The following is an 18,973-nucleotide window of genomic DNA, read 5'->3' on the forward strand; positions in this document are numbered from 1 at the left end:
CCCTCAGAAATATTATATATGAACTTTAGAGCAACATAAGCGCATTTCTTATAGCAACTATATATACAGGGGGTTTTTCGGAAAATAATAGGACTGATTTTCTTCCGCCGGGACTGTACTTCGGAGCGTGAATTCGGTAGAGGACGTTACTAGCTAACAAACGAGCAGTTGGTCAAGTAGTCTGGTTGTCTCCGAGCACCTGGAGAGTCAGGATAAAAAAGTTTTATGTGGAAGTCCTGAAGAGATTCAAACGAAGGGTCAATCGGGTACGACAAGACATCGCAGCCAATTGGAAGTAGCACCACGACAACGGCCCGGCTCACACCGACTTTTTTGGAACAGCTATCTAATCAAGGCCGGCATTCCAACGCTTCCGTAGCCGCCCACAGTTGTGGTCCCCCGGACTTTTATTTGTTTCCTTGTCTGAAAAGGCCGATGAAAGGCAAGACGACAGTGGGAATCCACCTCGGCTCTCAAGACTATTCCGGAGAATGTCTTCCGTGACACTTTCAATGCTTGGAAATCGCGCTGCTTCGACGTAGAAAGAGCCTATTTTGAAAGTTTTTAAAGAGTTGTAAAGGTTGGTTCAATAATTTTGTTTAAATCGACTCAGTCCTAATACTTTCCCGGCAAACCCTGTAAATCGACTCAGATCGCCACGCTAATCACTAATAACGACTCTATGTTTTCCTCCATGTATTAAAAACATCCAGGCAAACTTAATGTCCTCTGTTTAAGGTATACATCTTTGATGGAACAGAAATTTTTATGTGACTCTTTCATCTAACGTCGAATCAAACGACGAAGATTGCTTTAAAATTTACTTTTATACATTTAGGAACCTCCCTTATACCCATAAAAACCCAAACATAATTTCAGAGCGCATAATTTGTCACTTTCTTGGCATGCGTGTGAGCTTGTTATTAGAAGAAGCTTTCTGCTACTTTTACTTTATTCAAATCTTCTTTATGCTTTTATGGTCATTAAGGGTCACGCGTTAACCTACTGCTTAATAAGGTTTACGTGTGCTAACTCTTATTGCCAATTTGTATTGTGCAGATAGCGTAAATTATATGAATAACAAATGAAATGGTTATGAATAGCTAGAATATTTACCGGTGACCTATAAAAAACAGTTTTGATCGTAAGAAGGGAAGGAATGTGAAAGGATGGGTACAGTTAGAAAGTGATAGGAAATCGACACGAAATAAAGTTAAGGCATTTATTTATAGTATTTTTGCCAGTGTTCTATATTAGCTAGTTGAAGGCAGGGTCTCCCAAATGGCTGCTTAGATCGGACCTTAAAAAAGTGAATCACGTCGCGGTTTGATAATGACAGGGTTGCAAATTGGCATTGACAATTATACAAAGGAAATTGCAATGAAGTTTAAACAAACTGGTTCCAACAACTAAGGTCTAAACGGAGCTGGATTTTTATACGGCCAAGGTCAATCAAGGTGTTCTGGTGTTTTAGGCTTCCCGTCGCAGAACCGGCAATTTATGCAAGAAGCTAGGCCCATGTTTTTTAAATGCTTTTTAAGTTTGCTATGGCCAGAATGCGACCAGTAGTCTGAGTTTGTCTCTAAGGAGGCTGATTGCATCTTTAAACCTGCGGAGGTTGCAGCTCCTTTATGGTATGGGGACCCACCTGTGGATACTACGGAGCGGGCGAGCTCATCAGACAGTTCGTTCCCGGCTATAGCTTTATGACCGAGTACCCAGATGAGGTGCGATATCTTACGACCAATATCTTACAATAGGTTATCCAATTCTTTTATATTGATAATATCTATAAGTTTTGCTTTTAGCCATAGGAAAACCCTTTACCCAATCATTGTAACACACAAATTTTAAATATTAGTCTTACCATCTCTGGGGATCTCTTCGATTTCCGGCTGTACACCACTAACGCTGGGGTCGCGCAAATTACCGGTACGCCGTTTGCGCGCATATGTATGTATCGGCACGAGCAAACGCGGCCGCGGAATGCTGAACTGATCGTCGGAGCACTGCGAAGCACTATTCGTAGAGGAAGCGCTACCACGTTGCTGCTGCCGATGGCCGACACTCAAAGTCATACCCGCCAAGGCATCTGTTAAACTATCAGTGCTGCGTGGCCGTGAGGGTTTACTCACAAGCGGCTGTTCGCCGATATTTGCGGTATCGTCGTCTATGGGCACATCAACGGTGACAAGTACGGGTGTGGGAGAGTGTTTTTGTGATGAATTGCTATAAGTATTTGTGCCAATTGGCAGCTGTGGTGCTATGCGCCGTGGTGGTGGTTTTGGTGGCGTGCGTCGGCGCACAGTCATTGTGTGCTTCGCAGATTTGAGCGCCATGTCTTCGGCAACGGGTAGACGCATGGACTTGGCGCGATTTATGGTCGCCACACGTGGTTTGGGCTTCGGCGATTCACTGCCGCCATTCGAATAGCTATCACAGTTACTGGGTGCGGGCAGCAGTGGCGTACGTTGACGTTGCGGTTGTGTGGAGATGACATTAGGCAGTTGTGGCTCTTTTGTTGCGGGCGCTGCAGCTACACTCATACCGTTGTGCGACGCCAGCGTTGTGCTTGATTTAGATTTCTTCAAACCCTGTTCCATTTTCCAAATACGACGCAAATCTTTGATATCCAACGTGGAGGAGGATGACGTCGAGGAATTGGATACGGCCGAGGTAGGAGAGGAGGACGGAGGAGACTGCTTCGATTTGCTGGGCGCATAAAGCATTGTTTGTGAGCGTTTTAGCTGCAACGCTGGCGGTTGCGCAGAGATCTGTTGACGCGGTCGCTGTTGGCGCTCCATTGTCGGATCGATAACATAGTGATTTTGTTGCTGCGCCTTCTTGGCGGTTTCGTGATTATCAGCGTCGCTTTTGAACACGTGTGTGTCCCACTCGCCATGCAGCTGCTGTGGCTTGCGGCGTAACGTCGATGGCTTATAGCCATTCAAATGTTTGATTGCTTTCACGATACGCTCATCTCGACTTTGCTGCTCCAAGGCGCTGATCTGTTCCAGGCTCATCTGGTACTTGCAGAGCGTGGAAATGCCGTCGACCAGGTAGCTGCCACCAGTGTGTGGGTGGCGCGCCGTTGTATATGCAGCGCTGTTGCTATTGTTGCTGGTGTGACTTGTGTTGGTGGCGTCAGTCGTTTCGTCACTGCTGGGAGACATGCGCTGCGACGTGTGAGGATCACTGCGCGCGTTGAAGCTTTCGTGCGCCTGCAGCCAGTTGGCCTCGTACAACACACCCATCGCATTGTGGCCGTCCAGTGAAAGGCTGGCGTCGACCGCCTTGCCGGGGTAGCGTTTGATTTTCATGCTCGTGTCTCAAGCGTTTGCACGAGTGTTCGTTGGACTGTTTGTTGGTTGAATTTTGTTGCACTTTTTCTTTTAAATTTTTTTTATTTCACTTTTGTGTGTTTGCTTTTTGAATGCACTTTTTTATTTGCTTTTCGATTTTTTTTCCGATTACGACAGTCTACAAGAACACGTATTGAGTATTATCTTTATGTGTAAATATCTATTTTTGCATATTAATTACTGTTCCAGCTCACTGCTCGGTTGCAGTTTAGTCGGCTGCGCATTCGCGCATAACGGTATGTATGCAATTTATAACCGCCTGTATGGCACATATGCATAATAAATGAAAAATAAAAATATTTTCAACAATAAAAAACAGTAACAACGGTATTATATGGACAATAGCGATTTACACGTCACACATAGCACGTGACGCGCCAGTGGCTTGGAGTACGTAATAGATATGTGTGCACACATTCAGTTACTGGCGAAAGGTATTCGATAAGCGACGCGCTTCTATATAAATTTCAATGCAGATAATATCAGAAAACGCTTCAGCAAACGTCAAAATGCTTTTGATTTTAAAAACCCGCTAAATATTTGTATATGTATGTATAGATAAATATAGCATATATTGGGTAGTCGAAAAAGTCTTTTCGTATTTTGTCAATAGATGTCGTTGCAGTCGTATATCTATCTCCATGGCTACCAATCGCATTTGGTCATACTATATAGTGTTGGAAAGGTGAGATTTTAAGCTTCAAAAAAATTTAAATTTTAGCAACAAAGCATCACACAATTTCACAAATAGCGCAGTCATTCGTCAACCTTTCACACTTCCGCAACAAGAAAACTTGATGATAATTTAATTATTATGGTACGCTTATATTTGCGCTTTTTAAACCAAATAAAACTACTTTTTTATGGTTGCAACCTTCCTGTCGCACACACACACACACTTTACACAAACACAAACAGACACGCATGCGCAGCTGAGCACGCATGATTACATTAAGGCTTACAAAAAATCCCAGATGCGCAAGCGCAATTTCACTGCCGCATTCAGCTGAGCTAAAAGCAAACATGTCAACTTCCACACACGAACACACAAAGTGAGAGACGCATGCGTAGACCTTTCCTTTGCCTTTGCGCAATGCACGCATGTTTACAGTGCTTGTAATGAAATTTTGCACTTGGAATGACCAAATGGGTGTGATAACTGGACAGCCCACTATTTACGCTGGCCATTAACGGCGCGCAGACGTGCCAACGCGTTCAAAATACGAGCGAGTCCATTCAGCGCGCGGTGGCTTATTCGCACACATACATACATATATATGTATATATGTACTTATGTGCGCGTATAAATCAAAGCGCTTGACATGCAATTATGGCAATCGGTTTATTTAGTTTTCTGTTTGCTACTGCTGTTTTTGTTGTTGTTATTCAACGTAATTCACTATTTACAGGGTGCCTTTGTTTGGCAATTGTCACCGACGCGTTTGCGGCTTCGCTTTTCTCCACTTTTATTTGGTTAATGCGCGTGTTTTCACTTTTTTCTTTTGTTGTTATTGTTGCTACTGGCTGTTTGCCGTTACACGTCGTGTGACAACAAAATAGTAAATAAATACAATTAAATTTATGGCATTTTAGAAAATGCTTTGTTGCCACATCTGCCAGATACAAGTAATTCAGTAATTTCCATAATTTGTACATACAAACATATACACAGGCATGTATATACATTAGGGAGTGCGTTATTTAACAAGTTGATTGCTATACTTTGAATAGGGTTATTATAAGATTGATATGAAACTAGTAACATTCAGAAGGAAGCGTCCAAAAACCCTATAAAATGTGTAAATAATCAGCGTGATGAGCTGCGTTCAATTAGCCATGTCCGTCCGTCCGTCTGTCTGCATATACACGAAATAGTCTTTCAGTTTTGATGATATTGGTCTGAAATTTTTCACACGTCCTTTTCTTATCAAAAAGCCGCTAATTAGTTGGAATATCGGAGTAATAAGCACGCAGCCCACCGTGCGTATGAGCAACACAGGATTTTTAAGGCACTTGCATAACTTTAACTGCGCATAACTTTCATAGAAATATTTTTATGAAAAGAATTACGAAGACCTGTTTTATAAAGCGTTAAATTATGTATTAAAATATCTAGTTTTCAAAATTTTAGCTTTAATTACTTTGGAGATACATAAAATGTCAGTCAAAAATCAAAAAGTCAGATCATGCTTACGTTTGATAACTTGTTTAGGACAAGCATGCAAACTGCAGAGAGCGTCTCAAAAAAAATATCATCTTGGAAACTAACAGCCACCCTAATACGCATATATACATATGTATCAACGAACAATATCTTCTTTTTCCTTCTTTTGAATGATAAAAATCGCAGACACCGTTTATCAAGGTTATGAGCACGAGAATTTCGTGCAAGAAACATAAATAATTATATAAATATATATATCAAAATACAATTGCATGGCAGCATGTTAGCAAATACTAGCTGTTTACGCACAACACTATTATATTTCTTTTTCATTTTCGCTTTTCTTAATGCTGCCTTAGTTTGCTTGTTGAATAACACGTAACAGCCTTCACCTGGCGGGTTAATGACAGCTGTCAATGTCATTTGTGTCAGCTTTTTTGGTAAAAAAGATTAAAGTTTGATTGGAAAATTCTTTCATGCAAATATTTGCCAAAAAATAAAAACACAAAAATAATAAGAATCTGTTATTTTAATATTATTTTTTGTGCTGCAATTGCTTGTGAGAGGCCTTGACAGATATGAAAGAAGTAACCGAGCGCTGCTGACAGCTATCAAAATTAACAGCTTCATACCTTTGACAGATAATAAATTAAACGATTAAGTTGAATTATCATAAATTTAAAAAGATTTTTATGTCATGATAGCAAGAGAATGTAGAGTTTTAGATATGCATGCTTTAACCGAGTATATTTAAAAACATACGTAAAATGTAGAGTATATTTTGCTTATGATGCGTAAATATGTGCCTCTAGTTATAACGCCATCTTGGGATGTAAGGTAGGTCGCCGGTTCAACGTGGGAAACGCTAAAAGACCTACAGCCTTCACGGCTGTACAAAATCCTTACAGACCTGACCTCGGACAACAATTGGGACTGTGGTTTTAGAACTGAAGCTTTTGGATTTGTTTGAACACTGGGCTGGTGGTCAAAGTATTCGTGATTTGAGCATGTTGGAGTGACACTCTGCAGAAACAGCTGGCGGATTAATATCGAGACAGGATCCGTACCGCTAAAATTCTGTCAGGCCTTGGACCACGTTCCTCTCCCGTCATTATTAAGTTATTCTGGTAGGTGTAAGTTGGTAGGTTTTTTTGATGGTCGGCTCTGATTGTCCCATTAGAGCATGTGTCTACCCTCGGCTTGGCATCTTAACAGAGATAAGCTTGTGACCATTAATGGCAACTACCTTTTGGGAGTTCGATAGCGAATGGCTCTGAGCGAGGATAGAATATAAATATATGAATAACGAAAACAAAAAAACGGTCATGGTACGTCGGAACCGACCTTAAATCGGACAGTTCCCGCGGGCGGGTTACTGTTTGCAATGACGGAATCGTCCTCCACGAAAGGCAAAGAAAAATATCCCTTTGAAAAGCGTGGCTATCAACTAGGGTAGGTTAGTCAGTCAGCAGAAGTCTGCCGGTTGGATATGTAGGTAGAACGAAGCTGCGAGGCGATTGCTAGCAACAGCAGAGGAACCTACGCTAGGTTAATAGTGGATTTGAGGATCAAAGGCAACGCTAAGAGCTACTATAGAAAGCAGGCAACGGCAGCTAGGAAGCTGAAGTCGGACTGCCGCATGGCAGCAAAAATAATAGCCCGATACGGTGGCAGAAAGACTGTTCACGAATCTGATCTTGTAAATTGAGTTGTGAAGAAACAGATTTCACGTCTTGAATATCCGCTAATCAAGTTTAGGTTTTGGAACCAGTGATTTTAAGACATTTATTACCGAAATCTCCATTCTATAGCGGCATTGTGATAAAATTATTCCACTGATTCTTCTTCTTAATGGATAATGTGTAATCCCCGGACATGCGATATCGTTTTCTTGTAGATATTTCTCATATAATTCAGCAATGTGCGTCAACAGAGATGGAAGAACACATATACACATATACCTACTTGGACAACTCATGAAAAAATGTAGGCATTAACGGAATTTATGAACATGGACCCATAGACTTTGCACATAAAAAAAGAAATATCGCCCCTTTGCAAATAATGTGTGGTTATGTACGAAATGCAACCTTTTTCACTGCACTTTAGCTGATTGCATTTGTTGCTATGCATGGATGTCATTAGTGTCATGGTCATTAATTTGTATTCGGAAATGAAAAGCGCAAGTAACGATGTCTGCATATTACGACAAGTATTTTCGTATTCAAACAAGTATGCCGTTACGGTTAGGTCATAAAATGAACGAGCATAAAAATAAAATATGAGACAGACATGCAAGACTTCTTTAACATTAACATTAGTAAGTTCGTTGAATTTGCAAGTAAACTAACTGCCGCCATAAAATTAGCATACCCGCTTAAATATGCATGTGTGTGTGTGCGATCTTGTTGGTAATGAGAAGGAAAAGCTGTGCAACTACTTTAATGGAATTGCATGATACTTTTACTGCCATATGCATGTTAAATTAGTAACAAATTTGTGGAGTAAATATTAATCAGCTAATTTATGCATATGTATATATAATTAGTGTTGACAGAGGTGCTAGATGTTACTATTTTTAGTGGAAATATATAAAGGTTGGTGTTAAAAGACTGATTGGTTTCTGAATAAACATTTTATGACAGGATTACGCAGCGGTTTTTCATATATACAAAACGTTTTTGGCTAATCATAGTCCACGCCAAGCTTTACGAGCCCTTCCGGATTCAGCGCTTTATTCAGCTATCATTCTCCTAAACTGATTACGTACTGAAAAGCGATTTTGACCAACAATTTCATAGTACATATCTATACCGAGCTTTTCCAGTGATTTTGCATTCAGCTTTTACTCAGCTATCATTCGACTAATCTGAATAAGTGCTGTAAGCTAAAAAACCTGATCAATTTGCTTTTACAGGATCAATGCAATAATTTTCCATATAAATGAGAGTCTTCTCCAACGGAAGCAAAGGCTTAGATATCGAGTTCATACTGCATACTCGGTATCATCCATACCGAGCTTCAAGATCCATTCCGATTTCAGCGCTTTGTTCAGCTATCATTCTCATAAGCTGAATAAGTGCTGAAAGGCAAAAAGTCTGATTAGTTTGTAGTTACAGGGTGACTATAGTAGTTTTTTTACAACCTAACTCTTTTTGCCTTTGCAAAAAGTCAAACTGAAATAATTTTTCTTTCCTATAATCTATTCAGAGTAGTATAGCTCTTTCGTCCCCAACAACCTACCACTGACTATATTTTATAGAACTCTAAGATCCAAAGTCTAGCTGTGATTAACCACTTTGTTCTGAAACAATATCTTGGATAAAAGTTAATATGTGAGAATTTGTTTCTAAGGTTGATCTTTGCCTATTAGAGAGTATGATCTATAGGTATTTTGAAATTCTATAAGCATTGCAGAGAAAGACTAAAGTTCAGAGCTGAGTCTCATATCATTAAAACAAACGCATGAAAAAATGCAATCAACCGTTCAAAATTGATTCCAACAGAAAAAATAAAATCATAATCAAAAGTGAAAGTGAATGGAATAGATCATCTCTAAATTAGGCTACTCATTAATTACTGCACATATTATATCTACGAACGAAACCAAAAACTAAACTAAAAAAAAATAAAAACAAACTATATCAGATTTCCCAAACCAGTAGGCGTAACATAAACTCCTACAATTTCGCCAAAAACTGCCTGAGTAAGCATATAATCACATAGCAACGTAGTTGTAGTAAAGAAAAATAAATCAAAGCACGATGAACAAATCATTTGATTGAAGCAACGTGCAACACGTGCTTACATACAGACTTACATAAATCAACATATATGATTTTATTAGAAATTTGTTAACCAATTTGAAATCATATAACAGTAAAGTTAATTATAAGGCCATTGAAGCAAAAATACAATTTGTTTTATAAATAAATCATGATTTAATTAAGCCGTGCTTTGGCACGTGTATCGAACGCCCAATTCATCGAACAAACATAGGCACAATACCTAAAGTAGAGAAGTCTTATCGGCAGTTGCAGGAAATTTCTCATAAATGTACACAAATTTACTGGGTGGGTATTAAATAATTAAGCTTTGCTGATTGGAATAAACACATGTAGAGATTTTTTGGTTTGCTTGCCATAGCGCTACTGATTGCATTGATTAATTATAACAAAAACGTAAACAAAACCAAAGCTTTGTGATATAATTTTGAGTTATATTCTATTGACACAAAGAACAAATTAGATTAAAATAGACGAATATCTTTCACATTCAGGACTAAAAAAGTCGTTCACTTTAAGAAAATGTTATCGCCTATTGATTTGAAAAGTTCTAACTAAGCCTAAGCACACAGTGGAATCATACATTTTGAAGATTATCTCAAATCATGCACATTGAAGGGGAAGCCCGCTCAAGCTTTAAGTAAACATTATAAGGTTGATAAATGAATGTGAGATGAGTGTTTTTGTTCATCAGCCGAGAATATATTTGATCTACGCTTCCTTCACTATTCAAAGGCCTCTTGAAATAATATTCAAATAATAATAATAAATACTTTTTTGGTTTATTATTGATGTGAGGTTAGATTGACGCTGCATAAGTGCATGTATTTGCAGAATTCCCGATTTATTTGGATAATAGGGATCTTGGTGGTATGAGGTTTAGCTGGGCTGATGGACGTTTAGATGCCAGCGGTGTGATCACCACTAGTCGGAATGCCTTACTGTTGGGGTCGTTTACGTTTGAATTGTTTAGGCGGAGAAGGGGTTTAACTGGGAATTAAGGTTAGCTTCTTCTGTGAATGATGTGTGCGTATGGGGTGCAACCCCTGGTAACTAGTCCGGAGCCGGAAGGAAGCCGTAGACTTAATTCTAGTACCACGGAGAGTAGGAGCCCTTGGAGTTCGCTCCAACCTGCTCATGCAGACTGGCACTCCCCGAGAAGCCAGTGGTCGTGGTGGTTGTGGTTAAAACCCAAATGCGGAAAGAGCTGACACTTTGTCAGTTGAAAGTGGAGTTGCATTGCAAGCGGGGGTCCGACCAAAAGTGCGGCTGAAGTTTTAGAAGGGCCTTCAACCTTTCCAAGGTGATTAGTGTATCCATTCCACACTGCCTATTGGTACTGAAAATGCTTGGCGTGACATTTGTTCACGCGTCTTTGTTCAAAATCCGGTGGATCAAGGGAGATTGAGTATTGAACACAAATATATCATTACATCTAGCTTAATGCTCGTAATAATTGTTTTTGAGAGCTTGTCAGATATTTTCAGACAATAACTCTACAGAATTTAAAAACATTTTCATAAAGGAAACAAGTTATATCTATATAACTCTCGACAAGTCATTCACTCATTTGTAAATATATATCTATGCATGTATCTAGTATATTTACAATTTAATGTGACAACTGTGAAAAATTTCACGACAAGTTTCACTACAAGTCGGTTAAAATATTTGTTTTGAGTCGCTCTTGCCGCGTATACAGTTGTAAAGACAAATACGAGTACATACAAGTATGTATATACCTATGAATACTTATCTATGAAAAAGGATGTTTGCACACAACAACCAGCAACTAAATATGTAGCAGTAATAACAACAAAATTGTGGAGTAAGAAAACCAAAACACAAATACCAAAAAAGACAAAAGTAAACAAGGCGAAATTTGTTAACACAATAGACGATATCTACCGCTGATAATGGTGGAAGGTAGCAAAAAAGTAAAAACAAAAAATTAAAAATAATATTGAAAAAATAAAAGAGCAACGAAATCAAGGAAAGCACTTTGCAAACGAAGCAACCGAGGTAGGAGGAAATTATAGGTTTGTCAATAGATGGCTGGACAATGATAACTAGTTGACGGGCGGGCTGGCGCTGTGGCCCACAATGTGTTTGTTTGTGTGAATGTGTACATGTGTTTATCAAAACCCATCAGTGGAGACATGCTTGGCATGTTTATAACTATATGTGTACAAATTTATGCTTTTAGGTAGGTATATTGTATAATACATACATATGTATATATGCACTACTGCGTACGTTTGTACCTAGGCTATCTTGGCAATTGGTAAGAAACAATTAACAATAAATAACGATTTCGATTTTCTATTGGCGGCGTGTGACACTTGGTCAATAGATAAGTGCGCTCGTTTTGTTGTAAAGTTGTTGTTAGTGCTTTTGTTTATTTGCTTGTAATGTTGTAATAGGCGGCTAAAGTAACGAGTTGCTAGCAGGTAAATAGCAGACCTAAATACATATGTGCATTGTAAAAAAAAAAAATAATAAAAATAAAAACAAGAAAACCCGTTAACTTCAGTTGCAAGGCAGCTATAATATTCTTCATAAATAAAAATGTTTCCTCACAAGAACTTGATTTTGATCGATGAGTTTGTATGGCAGCTATAAGTTATGTTGATCCGATCTGAAGAATTTCTTCGGATATTGTACCGTTACTTTGGAAAATAATCCATGCCAAATTTCGTGGAGATATCTTGTCAAATAAAAAAGTTTTCTATACAAGGACTTAACTTTGATCGATACCTTTATATGGCAGCTATATGCTATAGTAGTCCGATCTCAACAATTTGTTAGGATATTGTATGGTTGCTTTGGAAAATAATCCATGCCAAATTTCGTGAAGATATCTTGTCAAATAAAAAGTTTTTTCATACAAGAACTTGATTTGAGCGGTCAGTTTGTATGGCAGCTATATGCTATAGTAGTCCGATCTGAACAAATTGTTCGTAAAACATACTTTTGCGTTGGAAAATAGTCCATGTCAGATTTCGTGAAGATATCTCGTCAACTAAAAGAGCTTTTCATACAAAGACTTGAATTTTATCGATAAGTTGTACGGCAGCTATATGCTATAGTGGTCCAATCTGAACAAATTGTTCGTAAAACATACTTTTGCGTTGGAAAATAGTCCATGTCAAATTTCGTGAAGATATCTCGTCAAATAAAAAAGTTTTCCATACAAAGACTTACTCTTTACCGATAAGTCTGTATGACAGCTATATGCTAAAGTGGTCCAATAAAGACTGTTCTGCATCTGTGAAGGGTATTTAAATTTCTGTGCAGCCGAAGTTAATGTTTTTCGATACTATAAACATGCTTGTCATTATCTACTTATGCTTCTTCGGGTATGAAAGATGCTTCACTTAAAAGGCTACGCACGAAACTTTTAATAAAATATGCGACATTTTAACAACGGATAAGTTTTGCGGTACTTTTCCGCACGTATTTCGATATAGGTAAACAACAAATCATTATTTTGTTGTTTGATATTTTTCATATATGCATACATACATATGTATATAATATTTCAGCGGTGAAGTGTCCAAACCAGGCTTGGTGACATAGCATTTCGGTTTTGTCACGCGTGCGGTTTTGCAAGACACAAAACCAAGATGGCAATAACAACAACAATAAAAAAGCATAGATAGATACAGATAAATTAAAAATCAACACAAGCCACGAAAGTAAAGAAAAAGGAAAATGAAAAACTTCGCATTTTTATGCACTTTTAAGTAATTTACGTTGACTTTGAGCCGCTTTTTAGTGGCAAGACAAATAATGTTTGCCACGAATGTTGGTTTTTCCCAGCTGTGGCATTTGACTTGGCAGGCGCGTCGTCGGCCATTGCAAGCGGCGTATATGCAATAGTTGGTGTGCCGGCATTTGAGCGTGTATGTGTGTGCGCAATTTTTTCTTGCATTTTGGTGGGTTAGTCGTTACGCCATTTAGCCATAACCGCGGCGGCAACAACACCAAAAATCAACACCGTACACGACATATGCCAGCAATTTGTATGTGTGTGTGCGTATATTTACATGCACACATACACATCTGCATACTTGCTTACGTACATTCAATCGCGATCAATCGCCAAATCGTCGACTCTGCCACACACATACATACATACAAACATATGTTCATACGATATTTACGAGCAGCAATTGTGGTTGTTGCCAATTACAGTTTTGCTTTGTAGGCAATGCACACATACATACATATGCATGTGTATGTATATACAATAAGCTTAAGATTACGTTTAGTTATTTTCGTATAACCGCTTATTTGCCATTTTTTTATTTCCATTTTTTTGTATGGAAGTTTTTTTCTTCAAGCCACGCTCAGCAAAGTTGAGCGACGCAGCGCAAGGTCAACAAGTCAGTCAAACATACCCACATTTACACATATGTAAATACAAAGAGTTATAAGCGCAAAAAAATGCAAAGAAAACAAAAAACAGACACAAAACGTTAACATCAGCTGCAGCTATACTATAATACCTCAAAGCAATATTTCTTATAGCATAAAATTGTAGAACAGTATCTTTATTTTAATTTTTGATCGATAAATTTGTAAGGCAGCTATATTCTGATTTCTTCGCAGATTGAGAAATCATCCATGAGGATTTTTTGGACGATATCTTGTCAAATAAAATAATTTTCAATACAAGAACTTGAAATTGATCGATAAGTTTCTATGGCAGCTACATGCTATAGTAGTCCAATCTGAACAATTTCTTAGGATATTATACGGTTTCTTTGGATAATAATCTATGCCAAATTTCGTGAAGATATTTTGACAAATAAAATAGTCTTCCTTACAAGGACTTGATTTTCGTCAATAAGTTTGTATGGTAGCTATATGCTATAGTAGTCCGATCTGAACAAATTGTTCGTAAAATGTACTTCTGTGTTGGAAAATGAGCCATGTCAAATTTCATGAAGATATCTCGTCAAATAAAAAAGTTATCCATACAAGGACTTGATTTTTATTGATAAGTTTGTATGGCAGCTACATATATGCTACAGTAGTTCGATCTGTACGATATAATGGGAAATTGTAGCGTTGTCTCGGAGCATAATCTATACCAAATTTCAAGAAGATAATTTATCAAATAAAAAAGGTTTCCATACAAAAATTTGATATTTATCGATAAGTTTGTATGGTAGCTATATGCTATCGTGGTCGGACATCGGCGGTTTTGACAAATGAGCAACTTAATACGGAGAAATGGATGCTTGCCAGATATCGGATCGATATCTCAAAAACTGAAGGAGTACACCGCGATGCAGCTCGTCTCCGAAGATGTACATATGTATATTTTAGAGGGTCTCCCACTCCATATATAGCCTGTTTAGGGTATAATAATTTAAAAGAATTTGCACTAACTGCAAATACAAACACCCTTACAAATACATACACCCTTAGAAATATATACACATATGTATATATCCATACATACAAACATTTAAATAACTTTACATACCACTGAAGCGGAGATTTGCTCGATGGGTTTCACATCAACTGCGTTGTTGTTGGCAAGTAGGTGGCCAAGCAGCGAGTCTTCACAATAACAACAATAAAGACAACAACATAAAACCATCAAGAATTTCGCTGTGAACCGAACTGACAGCATTCGGCTGGCTTATTGAAGAATTGTACGGCTCATGCAATGCCGGAAAGCAATAATAACGGTATTTAAAGTTAGCAATGAATGAGGCTATAATGCGGATCTAAGACAATAATTTGGGTAACGTGTTTCGCATTCGACACTGTAGCGTATTAGAGCGAGTAGCGAATACTAATATTTGCTGTTATGGCCATTGAAAGGGCAATCGTTGACGAGTTAAAAATACAATAAATAAAGATTTTTGGCACGCCAAGCTTATTTGTGATAATCTTTGCTAATTTAGTAAACTGAAGATGCACATTTGTCATATTAATAGCTATTGTTCGAGAATATGTGGATACGGTGCAAAAGAACACACAACTCGGTTAATTTTTTTTCATTAAGATAGACCCAAAGGCAAAACTAAAAATACATAAATACTTTATAACACAATATATAAATTGATATACAGTGGGGAGCAAAACCGTCAACATGTTTACAGAATGCGACTAAAGATCCTTATAACTTTTTTTCTACTAGCAGTATCGGCAACATTCATACACCAAAATAAAGATAATAATTCAATTTATTGAAAATAGAAAACAGAACAGCTTTTATTTATGCTTGAACGAAAATATACGATAAATTCCATTTACAAGTCATTTTGACAGTTTTGCACCACTGCACAAGTATGCCATGAAAGTCCCGCTATATTTCCCGGAATGGCTGGGTTAAGTAATTCAATCGAAGTTTTGAGCGGAGATGGAATTAACAATTTATATTAGTAACGTTTTGTCTGTCGTGGCGATTACTAAACAATTTTTCAGGGGTTTTTTGTGATCTAAAAAAAAAAAATGCGAAAGTTACTACGAGACGTCGAAGACAAAGTTATTGTTTTAATTAAAAACGGCTATTCAGCTAGGAAAATTGCGGAAAAGTTAAATATAAGTCGACAAACGGTAATAAATGTGAAGAAAAGACAAAATATTGTCCAAGTTGTAAACGCTGGAGGCCGCCCGCGGAAGCTTACCGATGGTGATGCCCGTGCTATTGAGCGATTATTGCGCAAAAATGAATGTAGGACTCCTCGAGAAGCTGCTGCTAAGTTAGAACTTCAACCGAGTACATGGCCGGGGCGACGCTCTTTAAATAAAATTGGTATGGTTGCTGCGGTTAAACAAAAAAAACCTGCTTTATCTGAGCGAAATGTTAAAGCTAGACTTAATTTTTGCCGAGAACGGAAAGATTGGACAATTGAGGACTGGAAAATGGTTATATGGTCAGATGAGACGAAAATTAACAGGTATCAATCTGATGGTAAGGCATATTTTTGGCATCGTCCGCAAGAAAGCTTCAGCGTGGACAGGTAAAGCAAACTGTCAAATTCGGTGGCGGAAGTTTGGTGGTTTGGGGTTGCTTCACGTGGTGGCATATTGGTCCTTTGTTTAGAATAAGTGAAATAATGAATAAGGAGATATATTTGCATATTCTAAATTCACAGCTGCCTGACTTCGTGGAGGAATGTGCCTATCCAGCGGAGGAAATAATTTTCCAACAAGATGGCGACCCGAAACATACGGCGAAAATTGTCCAAGAATGGCTCCAAAACCAAAGTTTTAAAACTTTTAAATGGCCAGCACAAAGTCCCGACCTTAACCCGATAGAAAATCTGTGGGCATATGTTAAGCAGCAGCTGGCTAAGTATCGAGATCCGCTTCCAACATGGACGAACTGTGGAGTCGGGTACAGACGGAGTGGAGAAATATACCCCACTCAATTATTGAAAACTTGGTTGAAAGTATGCCGAGACGCATAAAAAGCGTAATAAAAAATAAAGGTCTATGGACAAAGTACTAAGCCCTGTAAAGAACTTAGGTCTAAGAGTATAAGTGCAAAACTGTCAAAATGACTTGTAAATGGAATTTATCGTATATTTTCGTTCAAGCATAAATAAAAGCTGTTCTGTTTTCTATTTTTAATAAATGGAATTATTATCTTTATTTTGGTGTATGAATGTTGCCGATACTGCTAGTAGAAAAAAAGTTATAAGGACCTTTAGTCGCATTCTGTAAACATGTTGACGGTTTTGCTCCCCACTGTATATGTATCTACCTCTAAAATTTTGCTCGTTCTGCTCTGATACCTAAAAATTTTTAAGACGAAGTTCCCTGATCTTTTACATTTACAGCTCTCAAGCCCTACTGAAAAAATATTGACACAAAATTCTCACGCCAAACGCTTGAAACTTTAACCAGCTCTAACCACCTCTAATTACCAATAGAAGTATCTTCTTCTCATCTCGAGCATTGCTTCTATCGATCGCCTCGCCATTAAGATTTTACGATACTACAAAACAAGTATTATGAAATCCACAACAGAAGACGTCCAAGCGCTTACACATAGATTTCTTAAAGCTTGCGCAAGACAAGAAACAGCTACTGCCAAAACTCCACAATAAAGTTTAAAATATCATTAATTCTAAGTTTATTGCGATACAACAACTCAATGTAGGCACCAACAATTCAATGTATTTACCAACAATTAAGAGGAACAACTTCACCAATTTCTCACAACCACGAAACCTTCCAACACACAAACACAACTTTATCAACCACTAATCAAAAGTTGAAGTAAAGATGGAAAGGAAAACAACAAATAATAAAACGAATCATTAGTTCAAGGAAAGGAGGCTAAACCAAAGACGAATCACGGTGTTTACGAAATACCAAATGGAGAAGAAAAACGGAACAATTTTGTTAACGATTACGTGATGATGACCTCGTTAAAATCTATTTGGTTGGGGGAAGAGAGAGCGGGTGTAAGTGGCGGTTGTTTACAGCAAGCCGTTCCACACAATCAATGTGAAGATTATACTACGGCTGAGAGGGGAAGAAATGTAATAAAGAGCAATTATATATAGAGAAATTAAATAATATGCAAAATTAAATCAATTTCAATGAAATTGGATAGTAAATGAAAAAATTGCTACAATCGAAAGGCTGGTAGATTTGCAGATTGTAAGATTTGAAAAGCATTAAAGTAAGTCTACAGTCTTGGAAAGAGTTTACCGACTAATGAATCCAAATGAGGGCACTAAATATTGAAATTGGAATAGTCAAATATTTCATATCTCATTCTGTATGGAAGCAGTTAATCTTGATTCCCTAAATGGTGGAATGGTCTTTGAAAAAGTATTGAATTTTTGCCGAGAAGCATTTATAATAGAAATCCCACTGAGGCTGTATTTGAAGCTGAATAATGATAAGTTAATGGTTAACGAGACAAAAGAGAAAATAATCGATCTCAAAATAGACTACTATATCCTTTGCACAGTTGGTGACATCGAAATCCATACTGTCTCGAAGTCAGACAATGTCGAATAAAAATTATTACAAAGTTATCTAAACAAAGGAGAATAGGTTAGATCTCAATATCACCGATTGTCAACAACCTGAGAATACGCTCAACAATTATTAAAATCAAATAAAGAGGGGAAAAAGAAAAGAGAAAGAGAGAGCTGTTAACATAGATAAAAGGCAATCGGCCGCCCATAAAATATCCGCGCCGCAGTGGTAGCCAGGGTAAAAACAGGATGATTCTCTATGCCTTGCAGACACCAGCTATATAAGGAGCACAGCCAACCTTTTAAAGCAAGCTATATCGGACTCATTGTATTCGTCAAAATCGTCACAGTAAACATTTGTTTGACACAGAACCCACTCCTAGGCGAATAAGGGTAGCAATGACTATATATGACCTGGTCTACGAAAAGAGGGCTTAGGTGTCAAAAAAAAAAAAAAAAAAAAAAAACAATTAATGAGATAACTGACGGAGCGAGTTGTTTATTTTTAACAGCTTTTCCCAGAAAACCAGTTTTCGCACCTAAGCCCCCTTTTCTTAGACAAGGTTACATATTTCTATTTTGTCAAGAGTTGTTGTAGCGGCAGAATTCTACCGAGTTTACAGTCCTTTACCGGATAAAAAATTGAGGTTCGTTCGTTACGTAGACCCAACTGTTGTGGGAACGGTCGAGAAAGAGTTC

General features: G+C 37.8%; 1 protein-coding gene across 7 annotated transcripts in view; it reads right to left on the bottom strand.

Moving 5' to 3' along the window:
- LOC105234030 (cGMP-dependent protein kinase, isozyme 2 forms cD4/T1/T3A/T3B) overlaps nucleotides 1-18,973 on the bottom strand; it is a 138,708-nt gene that overhangs the window by 13,336 nt on the left and 106,399 nt on the right. The window contains exon 2 of one of the 7 annotated variants that reach the window (XM_049446429.1): nucleotides 1,868-3,621. The exons of the other annotated variants lie outside the window; for them this stretch is intronic. Within the exon in view, the coding sequence (XP_049302386.1) occupies nucleotides 1,868-3,320 (1,453 nt within the window). The 5' untranslated portion in view covers nucleotides 3,321-3,621. The remainder of the gene's footprint in view (nucleotides 1-1,867; nucleotides 3,622-18,973) is intronic. 7 annotated transcript variants of the gene reach the window in all.

The sequence above is a fragment of the Bactrocera dorsalis genome, chromosome 1 (genome assembly GCF_023373825.1).
Source record: "Bactrocera dorsalis isolate Fly_Bdor chromosome 1, ASM2337382v1, whole genome shotgun sequence".
In the NCBI taxonomy this organism is placed as follows: domain Eukaryota; kingdom Metazoa; phylum Arthropoda; class Insecta; order Diptera; family Tephritidae; genus Bactrocera; species Bactrocera dorsalis.